General features: G+C 44.6%; 1 protein-coding gene across 3 annotated transcripts in view; it reads left to right on the top strand.

Moving 5' to 3' along the window:
- LOC135369677 (helicase domino-like) overlaps positions 1 to 22,924 on the top strand; it is a 48,983-nt gene that overhangs the window by 22,652 nt on the left and 3,407 nt on the right. For 2 of the 3 annotated variants that reach the window (XM_064603180.1, XM_064603179.1), the window contains exons 22-42: positions 56 to 258; positions 821 to 1,187; positions 2,512 to 2,626; positions 2,700 to 2,819; positions 3,719 to 3,889; positions 5,048 to 5,131; positions 7,859 to 7,999; positions 11,712 to 11,747; positions 11,838 to 11,997; positions 13,123 to 13,406; positions 13,510 to 13,737; positions 14,639 to 14,917; positions 15,890 to 16,072; positions 16,854 to 16,958; positions 18,365 to 18,644; positions 18,730 to 18,866; positions 20,150 to 20,434; positions 20,728 to 20,940; positions 21,279 to 21,434; positions 21,599 to 21,763; positions 22,243 to 22,479. In XM_064603180.1, coding sequence (XP_064459250.1) covers positions 56 to 258; positions 821 to 1,187; positions 2,512 to 2,626; positions 2,700 to 2,819; positions 3,719 to 3,889; positions 5,048 to 5,131; positions 7,859 to 7,999; positions 11,712 to 11,747; positions 11,838 to 11,997; positions 13,123 to 13,406; positions 13,510 to 13,737; positions 14,639 to 14,917; positions 15,890 to 16,072; positions 16,854 to 16,958; positions 18,365 to 18,644; positions 18,730 to 18,866; positions 20,150 to 20,434; positions 20,728 to 20,940; positions 21,279 to 21,434; positions 21,599 to 21,763; positions 22,243 to 22,479 — 3,949 coding nt within the window. The remainder of the gene's footprint in view (positions 1 to 55; positions 259 to 820; positions 1,188 to 2,511; positions 2,627 to 2,699; positions 2,820 to 3,718; positions 3,890 to 5,047; positions 5,132 to 7,858; positions 8,000 to 11,711; positions 11,748 to 11,837; positions 11,998 to 13,122; positions 13,407 to 13,509; positions 13,738 to 14,638; positions 14,918 to 15,889; positions 16,073 to 16,853; positions 16,959 to 18,364; positions 18,645 to 18,729; positions 18,867 to 20,149; positions 20,435 to 20,727; positions 20,941 to 21,278; positions 21,435 to 21,598; positions 21,764 to 22,242; positions 22,480 to 22,924) is intronic. The other variant, XM_064603181.1, reaches the window with a different exon arrangement.

The raw sequence follows: 22,924 nt of genomic DNA, 5'->3' as shown, positions 1-22,924 counted from the left end.
TGATATGATGAAGAGTACCTTGTCGCTGAAGATGTACCGCATATCCTTTCTGCAGGTTTGTATTTGCTGTACCTGGTGTAATGGCGTCGCCAATTCAGATGCATGTCTCCCACCCTCCACCGTCTGCATTAAATGGCGAGCGAGTGCTGCAGCAGAGGTTACACGAAGAATTGAGCCATCGATGTGCCTTTCTACACCCTATTGCGAGCAACCTGCAGACCCAGTTTCCAGAGCTGCGGCTAATACAGTATGACTGTGGTAAGGAGCCCTTTTCGTGTACTGGTCGCATAGCCTTTCTGTGTGATCCGGGCAGTATAGGAGGGGCGGGAGGGAGAAAGAAAAGTAGGACACAAAGGGCAAGTAGGACACTGGTTGCCACAATGTCTGGTGTCCTTGTATTCTCCGAGAGCGAAAAACAGAAAAATTTAATGCATGAAAAAAATGATACAGTGAAACAGTCTGAACACTTGAACAGGCCTGCTTAACCCTGTACTGCCCAGAACATAACATTAAAAGAAAATTGTAAAACACTATAATTGGGCAGCCAGCAGTTCCCACTCCATAGAATCACAAAGGAGACTAGGAGGATATTGTGGATGTACAAAAAAAAAATAATTGTATCGTTTATGATACATTTGGCAGTTCATGCATCTTATTTGTGGAAAACATAAGACCAGTTTCAGTCCTTGTTCAAGCAGAGGTGGACATCTTGTAGAACATCTTGCCAAAGATGCGAATTAAACTAAGAGTGAGGTGTACCAGAGCTCGTTGACCTGAACTGTTGTTCAAGCGGTGTTGTCTTCCGTGCCGTCCTTTCCAGGGAAACTCCAAGTGTTGGACAAGCTGCTGTGGCAGTTGAGAAGTGGCGCGCACCGTGTTCTCATCTTTACACAAATGACTCGAATGCTGGACATTCTGGAACAGTTCCTCAACTATCACGGTCACACGTACCTCCGACTGGACGGCAACACCCGCGTCGACCAGCGGCAGGCCCTCATGGAGCGCTTCAACGCGGACAAGCGCATATTTTGCTTCATCCTCTCCACAAGATCCGGAGGCATTGGTGTCAACCTCACCGGAGCGGACACGGTCATCTTCTACGACAGCGATTGGAATCCTACCATGGATGCGCAGGCTCAAGATCGGTGCCACAGGATAGGGCAGACGAGGGACGTGCACATCTACAGGTGAGCACATCGAGAGTAATATTGAGTGAGTCACGCCGTGAGTCACATATGTGATTCACACAGTGAGTCACATACGTGAGTCATACAGTGAGTCACACCGTGTGAAGATGATAGTAGTGTAGTTAAAGGCTTGCTGAGTCATTTCTGTTTAATCTTAATACTATAATTAGAGCCTGAAGTTTCAGGGTTTAGCCCGATTCTTCCCCGAATTGAGTGTTTTCTCTTTAGGGTGAAACCCGATTTTTTTACCCGGCAAATTGCCCTCACTGAGACATCTGTAGGAATGCGCGCTAACTTGTTTGGTTGCAAATGCAGTTGCATCACCGTTTATACGAAACCCGCACAGTTTGAGTAACTGAGCGCGATTTCTCCGCAAATTTAGCAAACTGGAAGTTTTCCCACCCGAATTTGCATGAATTTAGAGCACATGTTTATTTACCCGATTTTTACCCCCCAGATTTAGAAAAAAAATTTTACCCAATAACATCAGGCTCTGACTATGATGTGTAGCCATATCCATTGGTGCGCTAAAGCTAATGGAGGCATGATCTGGTGCCACATTCAAAAGAGGAGTCCTGCACGGTTTTGCTTGCGGTCAACATTAAAAGAGTACAGAGGGCCATCCAAAATATCTTCATTTAAAAATATCTGATGAAAGTATATGCGTCAATTTGCCGAACAGCACAAAAGGTTTTGATACATGCAGTCTGAACCAATCAGCGAGCGTGGACTGTGTAGCGTCCGCACGAAGTCACAGGCTGGTACTGCTCTCCACCACTGTTGCGTACGGTTGCTTTTTGCGGCATACTTTAAACACGATTGGAGTGTGTAAACAGGTTAAATTTAGGGCCTGACTTTTTAGGGTTAAACCCGTATCCGCCCGATATTTACCCCCCGAACGAAATCTGTAAAATTCGGGTTTAACCCGAATCTACCCGAAAACATCCGGGTCGCGTGGCACACTCATAAGCGTGCATTAAAATAAAGTTTGATAACATTGATAAACATTAGTTCCATGTTAAGACAAATTTTTATTAAACAAAAAAAAATCACCCGAATACGCCCGAATTCCTGACGACAGAATATGCCGTAACGGGATTTAACCCGAATACACCCGAATTTTCAAATGAAAAATATCACACGATATTTACCCCCGAATATGGCCAAAAATAAAACCCGAAAAAGTCAGGCCCTAGTTAAATTCAGTGTTCAGAATTTAACCTTTGACCGTACGTGGGTCGTTTACGGTACGTAACATGAGTGCTGTCCCCCGCTTTGCATGAAAAGGAGACTTAAAAATAATACTTCGCATATTGCCTCGCAGGTTAATCAGCGAGAGGACAGTTGAAGAGAACATACTCAAGAAAGCAAACCAGAAGCGTCTTCTGGGTGACCTGGCTATTGAGGGTGGTAACTTCACCACTGCATTTTTCAAGAGGGTACGTTATCGTGGCATGCTCTGTCCGGTAATTTTTGCGATGTGCACCTACAACTGCGTGTTTCTGTTCACAGAATGCCATCAAGGACCTTTTCGGAGTTGAATTTGACCTGAGTGCTGTGGAAAACAAAGATGATCTTCTGAAGGAAGAGAAAGCTGAGGCTGAGAAATTTACTCCCATGGAGTTCGAAAAGGTAAGGGATATCTAACGGCACGGAGCCGTTTGTGTTCGTCGATATGCCATACATAGAGCCTGAAGTTTTCGGGAAATATTTTTTCCTACATTCGGGGGGGTAAAAAATCTAGTAAATAAACGTGTGCACTAAATTCATGCAAATTCGGGTGAAAAAACTTTCCGTACGCTAAATTCGAGGAGAAATCGGGCTCAGTTATTCAAACTAACTGTAGCGGTTTGGTACAAACGGTGATGTAACTGCATTTTTCTGCCAAACAAGTAAGTTAGTGCATTCCTGCACACATCCCAGTGAGGGCAATTTGCCGGGTAAAAATCGGGTTTCACCCTAAAGAGGCAACCTTCAATTCGGGGTGCAAATTCGGGGAAGAATCGGGTAAAACCCTAAAACTTGAGGCTCTAACCATACATAGTCGACCTAGCTTTTGCGGGCTCAGATGCCTGACCGAACAGGACAGGATGTTGTTTCAAATGAAATACTGCAAGTCCTAATGAAGTGAATTTTGTTTTCCTGTTCACATTTGATGCATTTTGTTGTTTATTTCATTTTTTATTTATTTTGTTTACATTTATTACAATTTCTATTGAACCCTGGAAGTATTTTATTTATTTATTTTTACAATACTTTTAGTCCTTGTGAGGACTGTTCCAGGGCTGATGGGTATGCTGGCGGGTCAGAGCAAACGAATAAATATAAACAAACAGATAATCAACAAAAGAAATATTGCAGCACCACAAACTCATACTTGAGATGATGTGTCAAGGGCACTAGGTAACAAACTGAAAAGTCTATTTTCGTTTGCACTCGAAGGAAATGGTCTTTCTCAGCTGTGTAAAGTGCTTTTGGTGCGTGCTTTGACTTTGTATGTGTCATTTGATGTATATTTGTTTTCATTTCAGGCTTTAGGCATGGCAGAAGAAGAACTAGATGTGCAAGCAGCTACGACTGCACGTGCGGAAGCAGCTGCCGAGCTAGCAGAATTTGACGAGTCAATTCCACTGGATACAGACAGCCGCGACAACGAAGACAAATCTCAGGCTGAAGAGGAACTGGATAAGCTTATGGACCAGGTGAATTACTATTGCTCTGCATGTGGCATATTTAATACTTTTTTCTCCTATATACCGTATTTACTGGCATAATTTGCGCACCCGCATTTTCTCTTACGGATATCTGGCCCAGCGCTTCTCAGCGACTGCGGCGATTTGTTTCTGCTTAACACACACGCTGTCTGTGCTACCGAAGTTAGTGCCGGGCTTTTGTCGGGTTTGTGCCGTGCATTCGGACGACGGCCCAGTGACGCAATGGACGGTGCTGTCACTCCGCACAGAAAGAAACGCTGGAAGCGCACTGCGAACTTGCAACACAATGTGATCAGTATTGTTGAATGTAGCGTGCTTTCGATTGTCAGTGCAACTTCCGGCAACGTCACGGCGTCTCGCCGTATTTCACCGGCAGGATGAGTGGGCAAGGCATTTTGCCTCCCACTTGATATTTCGGACTCTGTTTGACCATTCAGCGAATTTCTCTCGTGGGGTGACAGAATGGTATCATCCCAAATTTGTATCAAAAGAAATCAACCAACTAAAATATTGAGGCAAAAAAATAGGCAATTATTGGTCATTTTCCATTATTCTGAGAAAAAGGGGTTTGTCATAACGCTTTTGAGTCTTCGTTTTTAACCAACAGCTCGATTCAAAAGGCACAGCACGTGCTGTCCATCAGCGAGTCGCGCGACACCGTTGTAAAGCGCGCTTCACCTAAAGCACGCATGCGTTAGGTGAAGCCAACTTGCGGAACTTGATGCTGGCGGTGCCTCTCGGTGTACGGTGACGAAATGTCGCTTGATGTTATCAGGCAGGGCTGGAAGCGCGTAATGAAAGCATCGCCAGTTTTTTCCAGCCTGCTAGTGCTTAGTAAAGTTTATTTTAAGGCCAAGTTCGTTTTTTTCGGACTGCTCGATTATTCGGACTTTTGCGCAATCCCCGCCGAGTCCGAAAAATCAGACTGCGACTGTACTAGAATTTGGGAATATCGTAAATGAATAAAATTCGCAAAATTTGCCCACCCTCAACTTTTGTGACTTTTTTGGCGAGAAAAAGTGTGCAAATTATGCGGGTAAGTATGGGAAATAACTTTCGGTCTGTATGTGCGGACCCTATGGGTGACATCTGAAAGACACAAATTAGTATTGGGGCAAGTGCTGAAGTATTCATTGTGTTTTACAGCTGACCCCAGTAGAGAAATATGCTATGCAGTTCCTGGAGTCCCTCCAAGAGCCTCTAACACTTGAGCAGCTGAAGCAAGCGGAGGTACGTTGGCTTTGTTGAGTTCTTGTGTCGTAACTTGAGCAGCAGTGTGTAACGATGAGGTATCCACACTTATGGCATTGGTATTTGCAGGCATTGCTATAGACAGATTGAATGCAGATACGTACACTTAATAGTTTTTGCAGGGGGAAAAAAAAGGAAAAAACCTCTTTCTTGCTCATCATAAAAGTGCTCAAACCTTTTAGAAAACGAAAGGTTCTAGGCAGGTACCCTCGAAAGCCTTTGTTGTAAGAGTAATTTTGTGGCAAAAGATTTCAGCAGTGATGGGCCCTGTATCTGTACTTAAAATAATGGTACGAGCACCAGAGAATGTGCAAGTCAAGATTGAACATTTAAGCATTATTAGGTAACCTGTGGGAGAAATTTTTAGTCAGAATACACCATATGCTAAGAACCTGCATAGGTGAAGAGTGCAAGCCTTCAATCAGGCTTGTACAAGATAATTGAGAAAGGTACTGAAGTTACTGAGTACCAGGTAGAAATATAACTGAGTAAAGTACTAGATACTCAACCTTGGAAAGTATTTGAGTGAATACTAAATACTAGAGGTGTGCGAATATTGAAATTTTCAAATACGAATATCTGCAAAATTGTCCTTCGAATCAAATATCGAATATCACGTCATAGGATAAAGGCTTCTAAGAGTTAATTAAGTTAAGGGTTAATTAAGTCGAGAGTTAATTAAGCCCAGAAAACAAGCATCGTCACAGTTGTGTTCTGCTGATCCTTAGAAAAATGTCCCAAGTGCTAATAAGGAACATGTATTAATGTATTGGCTTAGCATAGGGCACACATGCTTATATGCACATGTAAAGTAAAATTATTTTTACAATGAAACTATGCGCTGTTCTCGTGAGGCATGCTGCGCACCGTAAAAAAAAAACTTGCACTTCAAAACTCTTTCATGAACAGTGAACACCTGTGTTGGCATTGTAAAGTGCTGTAAACAGACAGAATGGAAGTAAAGGGCAATATGTTCAGAATGCAGGATGGTTTGGTTATTGTCGTCCTAGTTGGCACTTTTTAACATACGCGGTCGCACAGTGCCGGAGTTGGAGAAACGACGTCGAAATATCGTTACACCCCACCCCTCAATTATCGCCGTGATACGCCGTCATGATACGCCGTCATGATACGCCGTCATGATACGCCGTCATGATACGCCTATGATACGCTGTCATGATTCTATTATATGCCGCTGACAACCACAAATCGAAACAAAAAAAGAAAACACGCATTCGAGACAAGGGTTTTGGCTGTGCATGCAATGGCATGGTGAAAATTTTGATATTTAACCGGAATTTCACCGAACTGTAGGCCTCATACGAATGTTCAGAGTTTGTTGGCAATCCACTAAAGCTGCAGCTGTGCTGACGATGCATGAAGTGTACAGCGGTTTCGCGTTTGGCTGGGGGCGGACTTTAAAATGGCAGCTGCACGCAACTGTGCACTAGTTTTGGTTTCCGTTGCCGATCGTGTAGTGACGCATTCGCGGATGAGCGTACCTCGGAAGCTCCGCGCGTCGCTTTGCAGCTGTGCTACTATACATGTTCGTCGCTGTTAACGCAACGTACAAATTCCGGCATGCAGCCCGCAACAGCTTTGTAATAAGCTGCATGATATTCGGAAAAAAAAAAGGAATATTTGATCTTTTACGAATATTTGAAAACTTTGAATGTCAAATTTTCGAATACGAATCAGATATCGCAAATATTTGATTCGTATTCAAAATTTCGAATATTCGCGCGCCTCTGCTAAACACTCACAAAAGTATCTCGTTACTTTCAAGATACTTACAAGTTACAATTTTTGGAACTTATTTTCAAACAAATTCACCTTCTTTGTTCTCCTTGGTCCTTGAAGCCCTTGAATACGCTGGAATTCGAAAGTGCTGTTTTCGTTTCTATCCAATGACCTTTAACATTCAGGAATCATCAATCATGTTTGTGAATGGATCACTATTGTGCAGTCCTTACGCATTCTCTCGTTGATACCTGTAGCTCAAAAATATTTTGCAAAGCCTCGAAGCCCTGGTCATAAACTCTGTTTTACGTCCCAGGCAAAATGACATATGAGCATTAAAACAACAAAATTGAAACAAAATGGCGATAGGTACCTGTTCGGGTACTCTTCTTTTCCCGCGGTACGGCCTTTGAGAATGCTCTCCTCCTCGCTTCGTGGTCCTTCCTGTGTCTCGAAAAAAGGAAAACAAATGAAGTAACTCATGAAATGAGTACAAGTTACTTCCAAAAAGTACTAATTAGGGTTGGTTACTAAATACTAATTTTTAAAAGTATTTGTAAGATAAAAAGTTACTCCCAAAAGTATATAGGATAGTGTAAGTTGGGTAGAGGTATTTAAGTTATGTTACAAATCTGCTTTCAATACTTTACTGTGTAGTACAATAAAACAGCCACATCACAGTTAGCAGGTTAAAAGCATCACTATTCCTCCTTTTGAAAACATGCAGAAATAGGCAAAGGAGCCAACCCAAGGAGCACAACATCTTGGCCCAATATTGGACCGATATTGGCAATACTGGCACCCATATTTGGCCCGGCATTGCCAGTATTAGTCCAATATTGGGCCAATGTGTTCTGCTGCTTGGGAACGTGAGCTCCATCTAGTGACAAGCAGTAACGTAGTATTACATTCTATATGTAATACTATGTAGTAACTGCATCTGTAAGAGCGTGACTTTGTTGCCAGGAGGAGATCGAAGCCCAGAAGAAGGACTGGGAGCTGGGACGTCTGAAGGCCATCAAGGAAGAAGAAGAGAGGCGTGCTGGAACCCTGGAAGACGAGGACGGGCCACAGTTGGTTTACTCAAGGGAAGACGCTTACACCCAGGTGCCTACTAAGACCAAAGATATTCCTTCCACCACACCACCATCCCAACAGCAGAGCAGAAGGCGGCCTCGCAGCCTGCCCGAAGCTAGTGTTCCCCACGTTAACGGCGGAACGTGTACTCCTGCAACGAGGAGACGGCGAAAAACGAAGGAAGACACGATCCCCGCCGTGACCACTTCTTTGCCCAACCACCACCATCCTACTCCCGCCGAGCCCAGTGCGAAGGGTTCCGAAATATCCCAACGAGCGAGATCAAAGCACACAGCGGGGCAGCTGTCGAAAGCTTCTCCCGCTCCAGCACCTAAAAATTCTACCGCGCCAACGACGCAACATCAGAGGCACATCTCAGTCGTTCCTCCTCAGCCGTTGAAACAAATCCCCACTGTTCTTCCGCAACAGTCTAAACAAATTTCTCCTGCTGTTCACAAGCAGCATTCGAAACAGGTTCCCACCGTGCTGCCCTCCGTAAACAATTGTACCCCCGTGACGCAGAGCCAATCTATTACCTTAAAAGGGAAGTCGAAGGCTTCTACGGCCGTTGCCGTTCCAAAGCCGTTCTCCAACCCAAATTTAGTGATTCGGACTCGAAGAGCGAGGGTTCTGGAGGCTACTGGCGATCCATCTTCTCCGCTTCCTGTGAAGGCAGGAGATGGTGTACACTGAGAGCGGTACCTTAGTGTGGTAATCGTGTTCAGATTTGGTGCGTGATTGCGCGTTTAAATAGTGGGAGAGAGAGAGCTGTAAAAAAAAAAAAAATTGTACATATGTGCATCTGTGTATATTATGTGTGTATGTGTGCGTGTGAGTTCAAAGGACTCCTTCTAGGACATTTGTTACAAGGTATTCCAAAGAAGGGTGTTTATCCCTTTGGAAGTGTGCGGGACGGTTGAGCAGTGATCGTTGAGAACGATTCGGGGACGTGTTAGGTTTCCTGCTTTCTAGACAAGGGGATATGGCTGGCTCTTGTCCCCCCTCCCCCCCCCCAGTCCCCCAAACAACCCTCTCTCGTTTACTCCACGGACGACCCGACGCATTTCCCAAATTTCCTTTGGGAGAGTTGTTTCCCTCAGCCGGCTTAAATTGCGAAGTGCACCGCAGCTGCCCAACATTGTGCCGCCAGTGTGCCGACCATAGGGTGTGCTGCAGCTCACGTCTGTTATTTGTTATGTGAAACTTCTGTGACAGACTCCTCCTCCTCGTTACCTCCTCCTCCTCGTTCGTTCCATTTTCCCCATCAGGCAGAGACATCGTCAAAAGTTAGATGCAGGAAAGAGCAGAGTCATATGTTAATAATAAAAAAAAATGCATTGAAGCATGCTTCTTCCAACTGGTGTGTGTCTCATTATTCTTGGGAGAGTGGTAACGCTCTGAGCACCTTCTCAGGTTTTGGTGTCACACCGTGCCACTCTTGCTTCAAAATGCAGCATTTCTTTTGGTAGAGTTGGCCATTTTTATTTCTTTTGTTAAGAAAATCAAAATTGGAACGTACAGAGTTTGTGACACCACTGATTGGCACCTCGAGAGACGCCACGCATTGGTTTACACAGGCTTGCATATTGCTTCCGTGTTGGCTTGGAGCGACTTGAATCTGGCACCAAAACTTGGAAAGATGGCCGAGCATTTGTTTTGACCACCTCTACCAAGAGATGAGATGCATTTGGTTTGAAGAGCTGGTAACATAACACGTCAGGTTTGCTTGAGATGGCATTTAAAAAGAAAAGCTGTAGAAGTTGTTTCGAGGTATCCTCTGCTAAGCTTAAGGCCCTTGTGCTGAATTTGCAGTGTTGAAAGTTTACTTTTGGGATTTTGGAGTTTTACCCCAATTGGCGATTATGCAAATCTTGGATAGAAACTGGTTTAACCCTAAAGCACAAGGATCTAAACAAAACTGCACTGAAGTGCTCAGTGAATATACAAAATTTTAACTTCGGAATAATAGAATAATAACTGAAAAATTGGTGTGCATGTTGCTGTCCTATACTTTTCACGTGCAAACTTAGTGGTACATGCCGAAGAAGCCAGGAAACTTTGCTGAAAAGCTGTCTCGGTGCTGCGTTATGCATCACTTTGTCGAGCATTAAGACAACAAGGACTCTGTGACCTATAAAAAGTGGGCAACCTCCAAAGCACACTCCTCCCTTCTGCGAATAAGGTCACAGTTGCAAGTTTACTAATGAGCAGGACTCAAATGTACCACTTGCCAGATGAAGTCCCTGTACAGTGCCAGGCAAAAGTTCATGGATCATGAAGCAGTGTCATTTGAAGCCCCTTAAGTTAGTCTATTCCCATTGAGGTAATCATTAAAAGGAGCACTGCAGCGCAAAGATTTTTCCTCAAGGAATGAAAGATGTTACCTTTGCACAAACTGCATCATTCGTGGTTTATCAGCAAAAGAAATCTCTCTACTCTCTCCCTCTCCTCCTCAAGAAGGGCAGGAATGCTGAGAGGAGAAGATTGGTCCCCTCAAAACGATTTGTCTAACCATTGTGGGAGGTTTGATGAAACCAATCTGAGCCCAAGCAGCACGACATCTCTGCCCAATATTTGTCCAATATTGGGGATACCGGCCCAATATTGGGCCAAGATGTTGTGCTGCTTGGGAGGCCTCTCCGCATTGTCGTACTTCTAAAGGCGGAGAGCTAGCGCTTCCTTTCATAAATCACGAACGACAAATGTGTCCCATTCCTTTCATATTGGTGTTAAGGTAACAGCATCTTTCATATGACAAGGTGAAATTTTTACACTTCAGTGTTCGTCTAAGGGTGGTACACCCCTGCCAGACTGACACTGCTTATGTGTCCCGTATATATTACCATGAGTACTGTATATACGCGTGTAAGTGTGTAGGCATCGTACTCGGGCTCGTTTAGATCTGTCTCATCTCCTGCAGAATTGGAACTAAATTCCTGTTTGCTGCCAATGTTGCTGTGATGTCAACGCTAGGGCTAGCACGGACTTGCGGTTATTTACTGGAGCTGTGTTTCATTAATGTCTCCTATTGCTGTGGAATAAGTTACTGAATGAAATCTAAACATTCAAAAATTCATGGGGCCATACTTGTTGTTGACGTGCATAAAGTCTCGTAAGCAGTTGCGTTAATCACAGTGCTGGCTGTCATTAACGTATCTCATGCAGGGCATGTCAAATCAAGTGTACAGGCTGCTTTGAAGGAAGCACTGCAGTTCACATGGCTGTGGGAGAGCAAATAGGCATGATGGTGGTGTGTATGCCTACCCGAAGGCCCTAACAGCTATTGGAAAATTTGGAGAATTTAGTGATACCTTAATTTTCTAATCTGGTCACGGTCTTGGGTGTACCTGGTTCAGCATTGTGCTGTGAGAAAGAAATGCAGAGCGCCATGCTGAGTTGGTTCGTACTCGTATCTCCTGTGTGTTCATGAGGCAGCTACATCCTAGAACTTGATTCAAAGGGGATACTAAACCACATTCTCTTGCTGATTGAATCACAAAACCTTTTAAAGGAGCAGAGAAGGACTCGAAACAAGAAATTTTCATATCTCACTTTTGGAAAGAATCTTGTTGTTGCTGTACCCTGCCAACGTGGTGCACAAATCTGGGGCCTCATGTGCTGTCTCAATGAAGTAATTGCAAGTAGAAGTTGTAGGTTAGAGACTACAATTCTCTCAAACTGCATGGCTTGCCGCACATTTCATGGTCCCCTTTTTTTTTCCTTCTCTCTTTTTCGGACATAGGTGTTCGTGTCCATGAATAATCACGAGCAAATGCCGGTAAGTTCCCTAAATGCTGCGAACCTCCAGTGATCCTTATTCGGCCTCACATCACGGACATTACCACCGTATCAATTTTCTGTGAACTAGATCTGGGCACCCCCGACTCCACCTCAGGACGAAAATGATCTGTATATTGACTATAGCACAGGATTCTTGTATGAACCTTCAGTGATGCCAGAATCCAGCCTGCCAGCAGTTTATATCAAGCGAGAAGAAAAGCGACTTAAGGCAGACCACATCTCCACAGGTACTTTCTAGCCCTGCACACTTTGGCATTGTAGCTGTTGTTCTTGTAAATCAAATTAATGATCGACTTATGCAGTACATTCAGGTGTTATGTGCAGAACGTACATGTGATACAAGAGAAATCATAGTTGCATTGTAGAACAAAGACACGTGATCATAACTAGAGAACGCTACTGCGGGCTTGCTTTGTGAACGAATGCCTTTAATTGACAACATTATTGTGTTCCTATTGGGTTCCTTTGTAGTTCTAACCTCCGTTGCTCAGCCCTGAGGGGTCCCTTGCCCACTTCAGTAGCCTCGGCAGCACTTTCTGCACACGCAGCGAGCGCATGCCTCATGCAATGCAACTCGAAGGGCCCCTCAGGGCGTAGGGACCGGTCAGGACTGAGTGAGAATACAGTGGTAATTGTCAGTTACTCTGCAGTTTTTAAGCCGATTTCTCTATGTGCTCGGGTGGCCCAGAGCTGCAGTGAGGCTATATTACTTCAGTGAAACGGCCCTGAATCGCAACACAAAGCACCGGACAGATTTTAGTGAACCCTGGATATGATACTTTGTCGTGTTTAAAATGCTTGCTAAGTAGCAGCAATTGAACCTCTGTATGAAATAAGGGGATAAGTCGACTTGTCCCCTTTTTACTATTTTTGCTGCAATGACATCTACGTACAAGTATTTACCTGCCAAAGAAAATTTAGGATCATATTGCAATTTATTGGCACGCCACAGGAGGGTAAGAAACGGGAAATGCATGTGTGTCAATGGGACGGACAATCAGATCAGGCCCCTTTTCTTGGTTTGGGATTTTTCGACTTATCCCCTTATCACATACAGGGGTTCAATTATAAAGTGTATGACACATGAAAATAGTAGAAGCATGTTAATGCTCCTGGGACACGCATATCCAACCCACATATTCCCTAATCGTGGCACTACCTAAGGCCATCTCTGAAGGGGGCAAGCTTGCATGCCTTGTGCCTAATTAATTGTGTTTTGGGCAAAATTGGAGAGACGAAAGACCTTCGGAATGATGGCTTGACTTACCTTTGTCCTCTTCTTAGTGGCATGCAGTAACGGGTATTTTCACGAAATACAAACTGAAACCCCTCCCTTCTTTTTTGTATTGTAGCCGCGTCTAGGAAACAGAAAGCACGCAAAGAAGATGCAGTTCACATCCCCAAGTCCTTGTTTGATCGACCAACGGCGGCCATTCTCAAGATGCGCCGAGAAGCAAAGATGCAGAAAGTCAAGAGTCTCATCGTGTCTGGGCCGTCTGGAACGATAGGGGGATCTCTCTCGTTGCCCACTGCTCGACAGGCAGCGACGTCAGGTTTCGTGGGCGCACGCCCCATAGTGGACGTCTGCCAGGATACCCCCGAATGGCTCATTCATGAAGACTGGGCTGTGCTGCAGGTGAGGCCACCATGCAGGACTCTCGCTGTTTGCCTCCTACAGATACGCAGATGTCGCTGTTTCAAAACCCTGATGTGACTCATGAAACGTCTCTGTTCCGCAGGTCATTCAACAACTGCAAGACATTCCCCTCAGTCTGACAGTGCTTTCACCAGGCCACACTCCGAACTGGGACTTGGTATCTGATGTGGTGAACTCCGTAAGCCGTATTTTTCGTTCTCCAAAGCAAGCCAAAGACCGCTACGAGTCTGTCATCGTGCCCCGCGAGGAAGGCAAGATATTGTATGACACGAACCCCAAAAAGCAGAAGAAGACCAAGGGAATTTACAAGGTGACAACATAAAGAAATATTTATTAATATTTATTATATACTTATTTATTATTAATGTTTATTAATATTCATATTCATTACTCAGTTGTCTCATGATGTAAACACCCAATTGTCGTGTTTATTAATATTCATTCTCTATTTATTATTTATTAACTTATTTATTTTTTACCTATAAAAAAATAAATGAAGATAGATCTCTATGCTTCCATTCTCATTGCAGCATGCATAGAGTTAATGTCACCTAGATAAAGCCTGATCGCTTAAACGATGTGACTTAGTCATTAAGAGTCCGCCAATCGTGACTGTGCTTCAGCGGCCGTAGCTATGGAGACTAGCTGCATAGGCAGCCAGTGAAAGCCACGGAAAGCCTATTTTCACGGCATAAAACCCTGAGATTGGGGACACACAAAGGGAACCACGACTCTGGGTGTGTCCCTAATCTCGGGGGTTTTATGCTACGGAAGTCCGTCTCCGCCAGCTCGCCTGTTCTTTTTTTTCACAGGAAAGTTTATGTTTCAAATCATCTGCGATGATTAGCAGAAGCAGACGGCATCTTGGCTCTATGTGTCTGTGTAGCATAGGAGGAAGATGTGGCATTAAGCAGGATTTCTTTATCTAGGTGGCATTGATAGAGCACAATTAGGGCTGCCATAGATAAGAGTATGAAGCATTATTTCTGAGGTTGGCCACTCTTAACCTTTGAAGGGAAGCAAAAAGGGTTGGTCGTCCATCTACAACCTTCGCGCACGAAATCGAGGTGTCCATCCAAAGTCTAAGCCACAGTTGTCCAGAAAAATCCAATCTGTGCAGGGAATTGTGTGGAGGGAATGTTATTATAAGATCTTATAATTCCTTCCTGATCTGATCGAAGCGCTGACGCCAATTTGTTTCTTATGGACAGACAAAGAACAACAGAGCAATGCGAACTGGTCAGCTGTTCCAGCAAGATGGCAATCAATCCTTTACAACGCTGTACAACACACGTTTTGAGACAATTCGTGCAGTTGCCAGCAAACGTACGCCTACACTGAAACCATTGTTCACCAACCCAACTGCTAAGAACCCGAAGCATGCAGCCGTCCTGTCCGAGAATGGCATCAACTACGAGCAGCCCTTGAACCCGGTCAAGCTGGCGACGATCAGAGCAGAGCGTATCGCACGAGAGAAGCAGAAGACACAGGTATGGCTTCCTGAAAGACTGCCATAACATTTTGGTACTGTAGAACCACGTTATTGTAACTCTGCTTTTAGTGAAAACCCGGTTATTGTAAATGCAAGCGCCTGGCCTGACTGAATTATAGCACCCTCTATCACAACAACTGAGGATACCAGTTATAGTAAAAATGATGTGGCGCGGTCGTTGCCGTAAGTGGCATGGAAGCCGGAGAAACAGACCAAAGCAACTTTCAAAAATGGCTGGTCCTCATCGAAAGCAGACTGCTTTAATGCTCATTCAGAAAACATGAAACAAAAATTGCTGGTGTCTCGCCTCTGATAGTGTCAGTTCTAGTCAAGACCTAGTCAACCTAGATAACATTTTGAAAAATACAGTTGTGCTACAAACGTCTACATCCAGCTTTTTAAATCCCATCTAAGTGATTCTGCAAGCTCTACAATTCTTGTCCTGAGCTTAATAAACCTTTCATTCATTTTCACTGCTCTTTTGTAGGAGCTCTAAAGGGTTTTTAAGATGCTCCTGATATAGTAAATCTATGGCTTGGTCCTGACCAGTTTACTTATAAATAGGGCCTGAAGTTTTTGGAAAATATTTTTCTCTGAATTCGGGGAGTAAAAATTGGGTAAATAAACATGTGCTCTAAATTTGTGCAAATTCGGGTGGAAAAACTTCCGGTACGTTAAATTCGGGGAGAAATCTGGTTGAGTTACTCAAACTAACTGAACTGGTTCGGTACAAATGGTGATGTGACTGCGTTTGCTGCCAAACAAGTTAGTGTACATTGCAACAGAAGCCTCAGTGAGGGCAATTTGCCAGGTAAAAAATCTGGGGTTTCACCCTAAAGAGGCCACCTTCAATTCGTGGTGCAAATTCGGGAAAACTTCAGGCTCTACTTATAAAGGGGTTCTACTGTTTATATTACCAATAGCATCCCCTGAATTTTTGTGATTTTGTGAATTTTTGTGATACGCTCAGGTGGCAGCGGAGGCGCAGAGACAACAGGTGCAGGCAATGCAGGCGGGACAGACACCAGCAATAGCAACTGCTGGTGCTGCACCAACTGCGACTGTCCTAGCACCGCAGCAAGTGACCACCCAGGCCGTCCTGGCCACCCTCTCTCAATCCCAGCAGCAGCAGCTGCAGGCAGCTACGGGGCAGGTAAGGCAGGCACATGGGGCATAATAATAAAATTTTCTTGATTGACAATGATTAACGAAATAAATACTTCAAAATATGTTATTATTTATTTCATTTATTTATTTAAAGATACTGCTGGCTCTTCTGGAGCCAGCAGTTTTTCTTATATATATAAGGGATGTTATTATTAAATATTATTAATATTATATTTATATTTCTTATAATTCTGTACACGCAAGTGCTCGTGGCTGTTCTTCTGCAGCGTAACAGTTTTGTGCAAATTGATTGCAATTAATTGGTTGATTCAAATTGATCAATCAATTTGCAATTAATTGACTGATTACAAATTGATTGCTTTGAACAACCAGCATCATGGTGTAAAACGCACAAGCAAATCAGCAGATATGTGCACATGTTTCAAGATAAAGTCAAATTCTTCCTCGTAGTCACGGTGTACTGTGAGAGCTTGTGTTGGAAACATGTTACTGCCATACTGCTGTCAATGTCCAAGTGTTCCAGTATTCAGCACTTAATGGGGAAAAACATACAGTTTTGTTTGTTTAACATTAGTAGAGAGATTATTTCTCATTTGTAGCGCCACTTGGAGTATGCAGTATCTTATTTTCAGCACCCACTAGCAACTAACAATATCCCTAACGTGCTTTTTGCTGAACCGATTTACCAATAAACGCACAGAGTTTGCTTAGAGATAAGGCTTAACTGCAGTGACACCGGTCACAGTGTGTACTGCAGCCATAACAATTTCTAACATGCATCCTCTTTCATATTTGACTCATACCAGTTGGCAGTGACAACTGTTTCGCTGGCTAAGACCCTCGGAAGTGGCATCCTGGTAAGCACAGCTGGTAGTACAGCTGCACCAACATTTGCTGTCACAAAAGTTCCAGTAAGTACCAGTTGGGACCTCTACACCAAAGTCTGTAGGGCTTCAGTTGGATTGCCTAGTTAATAATAGGTGGGGTAACAAACGGGTCGGTTTCATGGAGTTCCTAAAGCACAATTGGAAAACAGGTTTTGTACTTGAAATCTGGTTTGATGCGGTTATAGCCTCCATCATTGACAGGTGATTTCAGGTGATGCTTGTTCCCTTACTTGTACTGCACGTCCCAGAAATTCCAAAATTTGTTACAAAATTTGCCTGTTGTGGCGTAGTAAAATGCCGTCGCTGACACGTGTGGTGGGTGCTGTCCCTGCCAAGTCAGGGTGGTGATCTAGGATTAGATGGGTTGGGATTCTGTTGTGTGTTCCTTTGGATTTCCAACTGGCGTTCCACTCCAGCACAATTCCTCCAGACACATGCACGCTTGAGCCCCTGCTGTCCCCCCCACCGCTTGCTGCAGTAACGCCTGCACATGTTCACATCAAAGCACTACCCGTAGTAGTTATACCGTAGTTGCTTTGTTGCCTTAAAACATAGAGAAAAGGCACGGAGCCTCCAATACGTCACGTGAGAATTGTGTAGGTTGTCTGCGGCTGCTTTCTCTGAATGTTTCTTTTGATTGCACAGGTATAATGCACCGTGAGAGCGAAAATATTTTGCATAGTGACTCCTGGTGGACAGCTTGACAGACAAGGCAGGATTTCGAGCGACGCTAATTGTCGCCTCGCTGCTCCTTTAAAAAATAGGTTTTACTAGCTTGGCTATCACTTGTTCCTCTTGACACATGACTTCTGTCATCTGTGCTGCGTTCTCGACACCTCATAATTAGGGCCTGGATTTTTAGGCATTTCCCTATAAATGCCTAGAAACGCCTAAATACGACATTTTCGGGGTTGCCTGCCTCTATCGACTCCGTCGAATTAAAGCCATAAGAGCCTTTTTTTAGAGGCGTAAGTGCGAGTACGGCTTTGAGGGTCGTGCTGAGTGCTGCACTTTGCTTTTCGTTACTCCGTTACGTGTTTGCGCCTTTTGTTCCTTTTTGCGTACAATTGATCCAAATATTTGGCGTCTCTGGTATTATTCAATATAGCGTGTTTCCCGGCTGCCTCAGCATTCATGTACCATACATCAGGGCTTTTATGGCACCATAGCCCTTAAACGGGCAAGTTTTCCTTGATGGGGCATTTTGAAAGATCAAGAAAGCCAAAGAGCGTACCAATTAACGTGCCTATCTTTGCTTTGTATTGCCTATTTTGCTATTTTGGGGTGCCTAAATGCCTGCCTATTTCAGTTGTTTTTAGTGCCCAAATTTCCGCACCCTACTCATAATGGACGACAAGTGTTTGTGATCTGTGCTGTCATGATTTAGATGTAATAGAACATGTCTGAGTTATCGTCAACTTATTTCACAGGTCACTGCAGTGGCCTCATTGACACCGGCAACACTTCGCGTACAGCAAAGACCGCAGGCTGCAGCACCAGGTGCTACGACGGTGCAGGAAATGGTAGCTGCTGCAGCTGCTGGGAGGACACTCACTGCAGCGCAGACTGTTGCAGCAATCGCAACAGCAACAACGACCACTGCTGTGGCATCGGGAGCAACTATACCAGCTGTGGTGTCTGTGACGGGGCTGTCGCCAGCTCAGTTGCAGGCAGCCGCTGCTACACAAAGAATATCTGCCGTAGCTGCAGGTTAGCAACAAAGCAGCAGAGTGTGATTTCTGCTGAACAATCTATCAGGAATCAATCAATAAATCAATAATGTCTTACGGTGCAGTGGGACAAGTGTCTGCGGCACAAGCTGGAGCAGCAGTGGCTGCAGGACGCAACCTCACACCTTCCCAGTTACAAGCCATTCGTCAGGCATCCTTCATACGTCAGCAACAACAGCAGCAACAACAACAGAGGTTGCAGGTAATAATGTGTGTGTGCCTCCAGAGTATGTTAAGAGACCGCTCCGTACCATGCGTGAAATGTCACATCTTGTGGCAGATTAGTACTGTGAACTACCATGCATTATGCGCTACTATATGTCACATGTCACATTAGTACAACAGTCAAGCCTCAATATAACGAAACGCTATACAACGGAATTTGCAGTATAGTGTAATAATTCGTATTCTCTTCCGCAACTGGTTGCAATATTGTGTCGGGCTCGATAAAACGAGATATTGAGTACAACGAAAGAAATCTTGTTCTCCGTGAGCTCTCGACTGTATTTGCACAATTAAAACACAATTTTAAAAAAAAGTGCAACTTTAATGCAAATTGAGAGTGCACAAAATAGCTGATAGGGTTGACATCTTTCTCGTGGCACACATAATATCCTCCTCTTGAAATTACAGTTGTGTTAAGTCTGGCCACAGCCAGTCAAAGCACGTGAAGAAGGTTAACAATGTTGTCGAACGTTAAGAACAGCAAAACTTATCATAAATATGTGTGTGTGCTTGCATAAGTCTGCGTCCGTCCCGGGACTTGTTTTGCATGCTCTCACCACACATAGCTATGCATTACATCTCTGTTTTATGGCATTTGATAAGTACCCATAGCACTAGATCCAGAGCAACCCAAATTATAATCACAGTTCAGATGTCTCAGTGCCGATGAGACCCACTCAACATGCAAGACTGTGTCTGGAGGATCTTAGTTTTGTGCAGTAGTGATAGGGTTGCCACCAGGCTGGTATTATACCAGCACAGCCGGTTATTTGCTTCCTCTGCCGGTTGCCGGTAGGAAGGTGATACCGGCAGCCTTTTGCCGGTATTTGTGGCTCATGACCTTTCATAAGGGCTTTTACGGGGTTTTTCCTTCAACATTCCACTGCAGCTTGAATAAACCTGGAGCACAGACCAAACTCCGCAGTCACCAGTCGTTTTCTTAGTTATTCATTATTATTATTATTATCATTGTTATTCATTACGTCTTGTGTTCGGAGGGTACAAGAGCAGTGGTTGTGCAAAGCTGCTGGTGGTTGTGTTGAGCAAGCTAGAACGTTCCTCACCCACTTTCCCTTTCCCACGAGCCTTTCCTCTTTTCCTCTATTCCACCTCCTCTCCCTCAGCCGGTATTTTTCACTCCGAAATGTGGCAACCCTAAGTAGTGATAGGGACGCAAATTGACTGGGTACTCCGTGTCAAGGGAACTGGTGCATGCCTTGTGTATGCTAATTCAGTGTGTATAATTTCTTCTTTGCAAAGGAACAACTGAAGCAACAGCAGCAGCTGAAACGAATTCAACAAGCTCAGCAGCAAGCATCGGCAGTGACGGTGGCGACCGCCGCAAGTCCTGTCGTAACCGCAGCCACTACGGCTAAGGTTGCGGTGTCTGTGGCTTTGACTCCAGCACAGCAGAGGGCAGTACAGCAGCACGCAGCAGTTGCAGGTGGCTCGAAGCAGCCTGTTGCCAAGCAAGCCATTGCAAGAACCCTCACTGAAGCTGAGATGGCTCAGCTGATGAAACGACAACAATTTCAGCAGAAGCAGGTGAAGCTCTTTTTAAATGTGAATTGTAGGCATTGCCAGTTGACAGTGTGATCAACTTGATCGTGTCGTTAGTAAGGCCCCGACTTTTCCCTGAAAATGCGCTGAATTTAGGACATATCGAATGAATTATGAAGAATTATGAACGAAAATGAACGGAAAATTGCAGAATTTCTGATTCCCTGCCGCAGAGTTTGAGATTTGACGTGGCAGAAAAACCAGGGCCTTAATCATTAGTTAACGCATTCAGTTCATAGCCCTAGTCCTTATATATATTTCCTTCTTCAATGCCTCAGCAACTTCAGGCAGCTCACTTGCTGGCTCAAGCACAACACCAACAACAGCAAATAACCCAGCAGGCTCTCACTGGGGCAGTGCAAACACCTGTGGCTACCCTCGTAAAGACGGTGTCTGCCCCATCGTCACTAGGTGCCAGCTCATCTTCAGTGACGATACCCGTGTCAGCTGTCACAATGGCTGGAGTGAATATCAACGTCAGCATGCCGCAGGTAAGAGTGACCCCTGGTCTGTGTTGAATTTCAACAGTTGTCTATTTTAGGATTGTAATGTAAAAAAACTAGAGATGGGACAAATCCAGAATTCTTCGAATCTGAACCTGAACCCAAGGAAGGTTCTGCGAATCCACTAATCCCTAGTTGAGGCTGAAGCAAGCTTCGAATCTCTTCGAAGCAAGCTTCAAAGAGATCTTCGAAGCAAGCCAAGTGAAACGTGCAAATGTGACAGTGGCATTACAAAAAGCATACTTTAGCAGTAGGGGAGCTATAGCATCAATGTTTTAGCTGTTGTTAGCAAGTCCAAATGCCAGTTTGTATGCGGCATATTGCAGGCAAAAATAGGAGCAACGTCAAAGCCAGCCACGGGAGGATCAGTAACGTCGCAGCAGATGCAAATGAGGCAGCTGCAGATCCAGCAGCACATCTTGCAACAGCAGCAGCGGAAAGTGCAACTGCAGGCGCAGCAGAAAGTGGCAGGCTTGACGCAGGTCAGTGGCACACTACGCAGCTGGCTCTGGCTTACGCTGAATGGAGCTTTTTGCTGAGCCACCCTCAAACCTACATTTCGTTGTTCACTCTGCTCTCTTTGAATGCTTTAAAAGTCGGAAAATATGATATGCCTGTGTAAGACAACCGTGTTGATACTCTTCAGGCTCAAATGCAGGCCAAAGGCACCTCTTCTGTTGCAACACAATTGGGAACTGTGCAGATTGTGCAGCAAGGGGCAGGACAGCCTGGAAAAGCTGCTCTGCCTTCAGCCACAGCAATCGTGCAGCAGATTATCAAGCAAGTGGTTCCTGTCAACCAGAATTTTGTCGTAAGTAATTGGATGGCATCCTACAAGCTCCCTGTGCATGTTTCCCTGAGCAGGAAGGATGAAGGAGTCTTTCTGGTTTCATTTAAACCCTGCAGACACTGTGTAGTCCCTCAAGCGGGTTCATTCCACATTTCGATGCTGCTTTGTAACTGGGCTGAAAGGGAATTAAAAAGTGTGGAATTATTCATTAGTGCTGATTCAAATCAAATTCAACTCAAGTAAATGTTAGTCTTGCAGTCTAGAGCATGCCTGTTTTGCAACATGGCACAGGCATGAGTGTTTAAGGATATTTTTCTTTATGATTGGGTTCAGTTCCTCTAATTACTGTCACAGGTGCGAAGTGTAACATAAAAATAAATGTAAACAGAGCGACAGAATGAGAATCTGGGGACCACCAAACTGTGCTGGCACACAGCCACTGCAGTTTTGCCGCTGCGGTGCACTAGACACAGCCTAATTTGCATGCTTCCCACTCGCAGGTTTCTGGAGCTGGCCCAGCCACAGCCAGTGCAGGCACGGCCGTGACTGTTAGCTCCCCAGCAAGTCCTGCGGCACAAGTGCATGCCATGCTGCAGAAATCGCAGCAGCATGGCGCCACTGTAGCCCTGGCGTCCACCACCAGCACTGCTACCCTAGTGCCCACAAGAATCATGACCCTGGGTGCTGCTGCACCCACTGTCCAAGGACAGGCCGTCACTTTAAAGCAAGGCCTACAGGTGAGCTTTGTTCTGTTTCTGCTCAGACTTGCATTGCTGTTGCTGGTTTGCTTTGGTATGGCCTCATGGACAATATGCTAGCTGGAGCTGTATTAGAGCATGCAGATCCCGGTGTAGGGCTGAACACTGCATGTCAGTCTTGCGTGTCTTTCTCACTTCATGTAAGTTACGTGCTGCCAATTGTGCTGTAAGAGGATAGTCATAACTTTGTTACTTGAGAGAGATTGTTTCAAAGCAAAGTCTTGTGCATTCATCCTGGTGCTAGTTGGTGATGGGTAATGGTAATAATATATGTGGCATGTTATGTCCCTTTGTTTATTTTTTCCACTTAGAAATGGATGTTAGATTTATATCTTTGTTTGATATGCTTTGTTGGCTTGTGAAACACAGGTGGCAGTGCATGTTACAAGTGGTATACTGCATGCCTTTGCTTTTTGAAATGTCC

This window comes from Ornithodoros turicata, chromosome 10, assembly GCF_037126465.1.
Source record: "Ornithodoros turicata isolate Travis chromosome 10, ASM3712646v1, whole genome shotgun sequence".
Taxonomy (NCBI): Eukaryota; Metazoa; Arthropoda; class Arachnida; order Ixodida; family Argasidae; genus Ornithodoros; species Ornithodoros turicata.
This window is presented reverse-complemented; position numbering and strand designations above follow the sequence as displayed.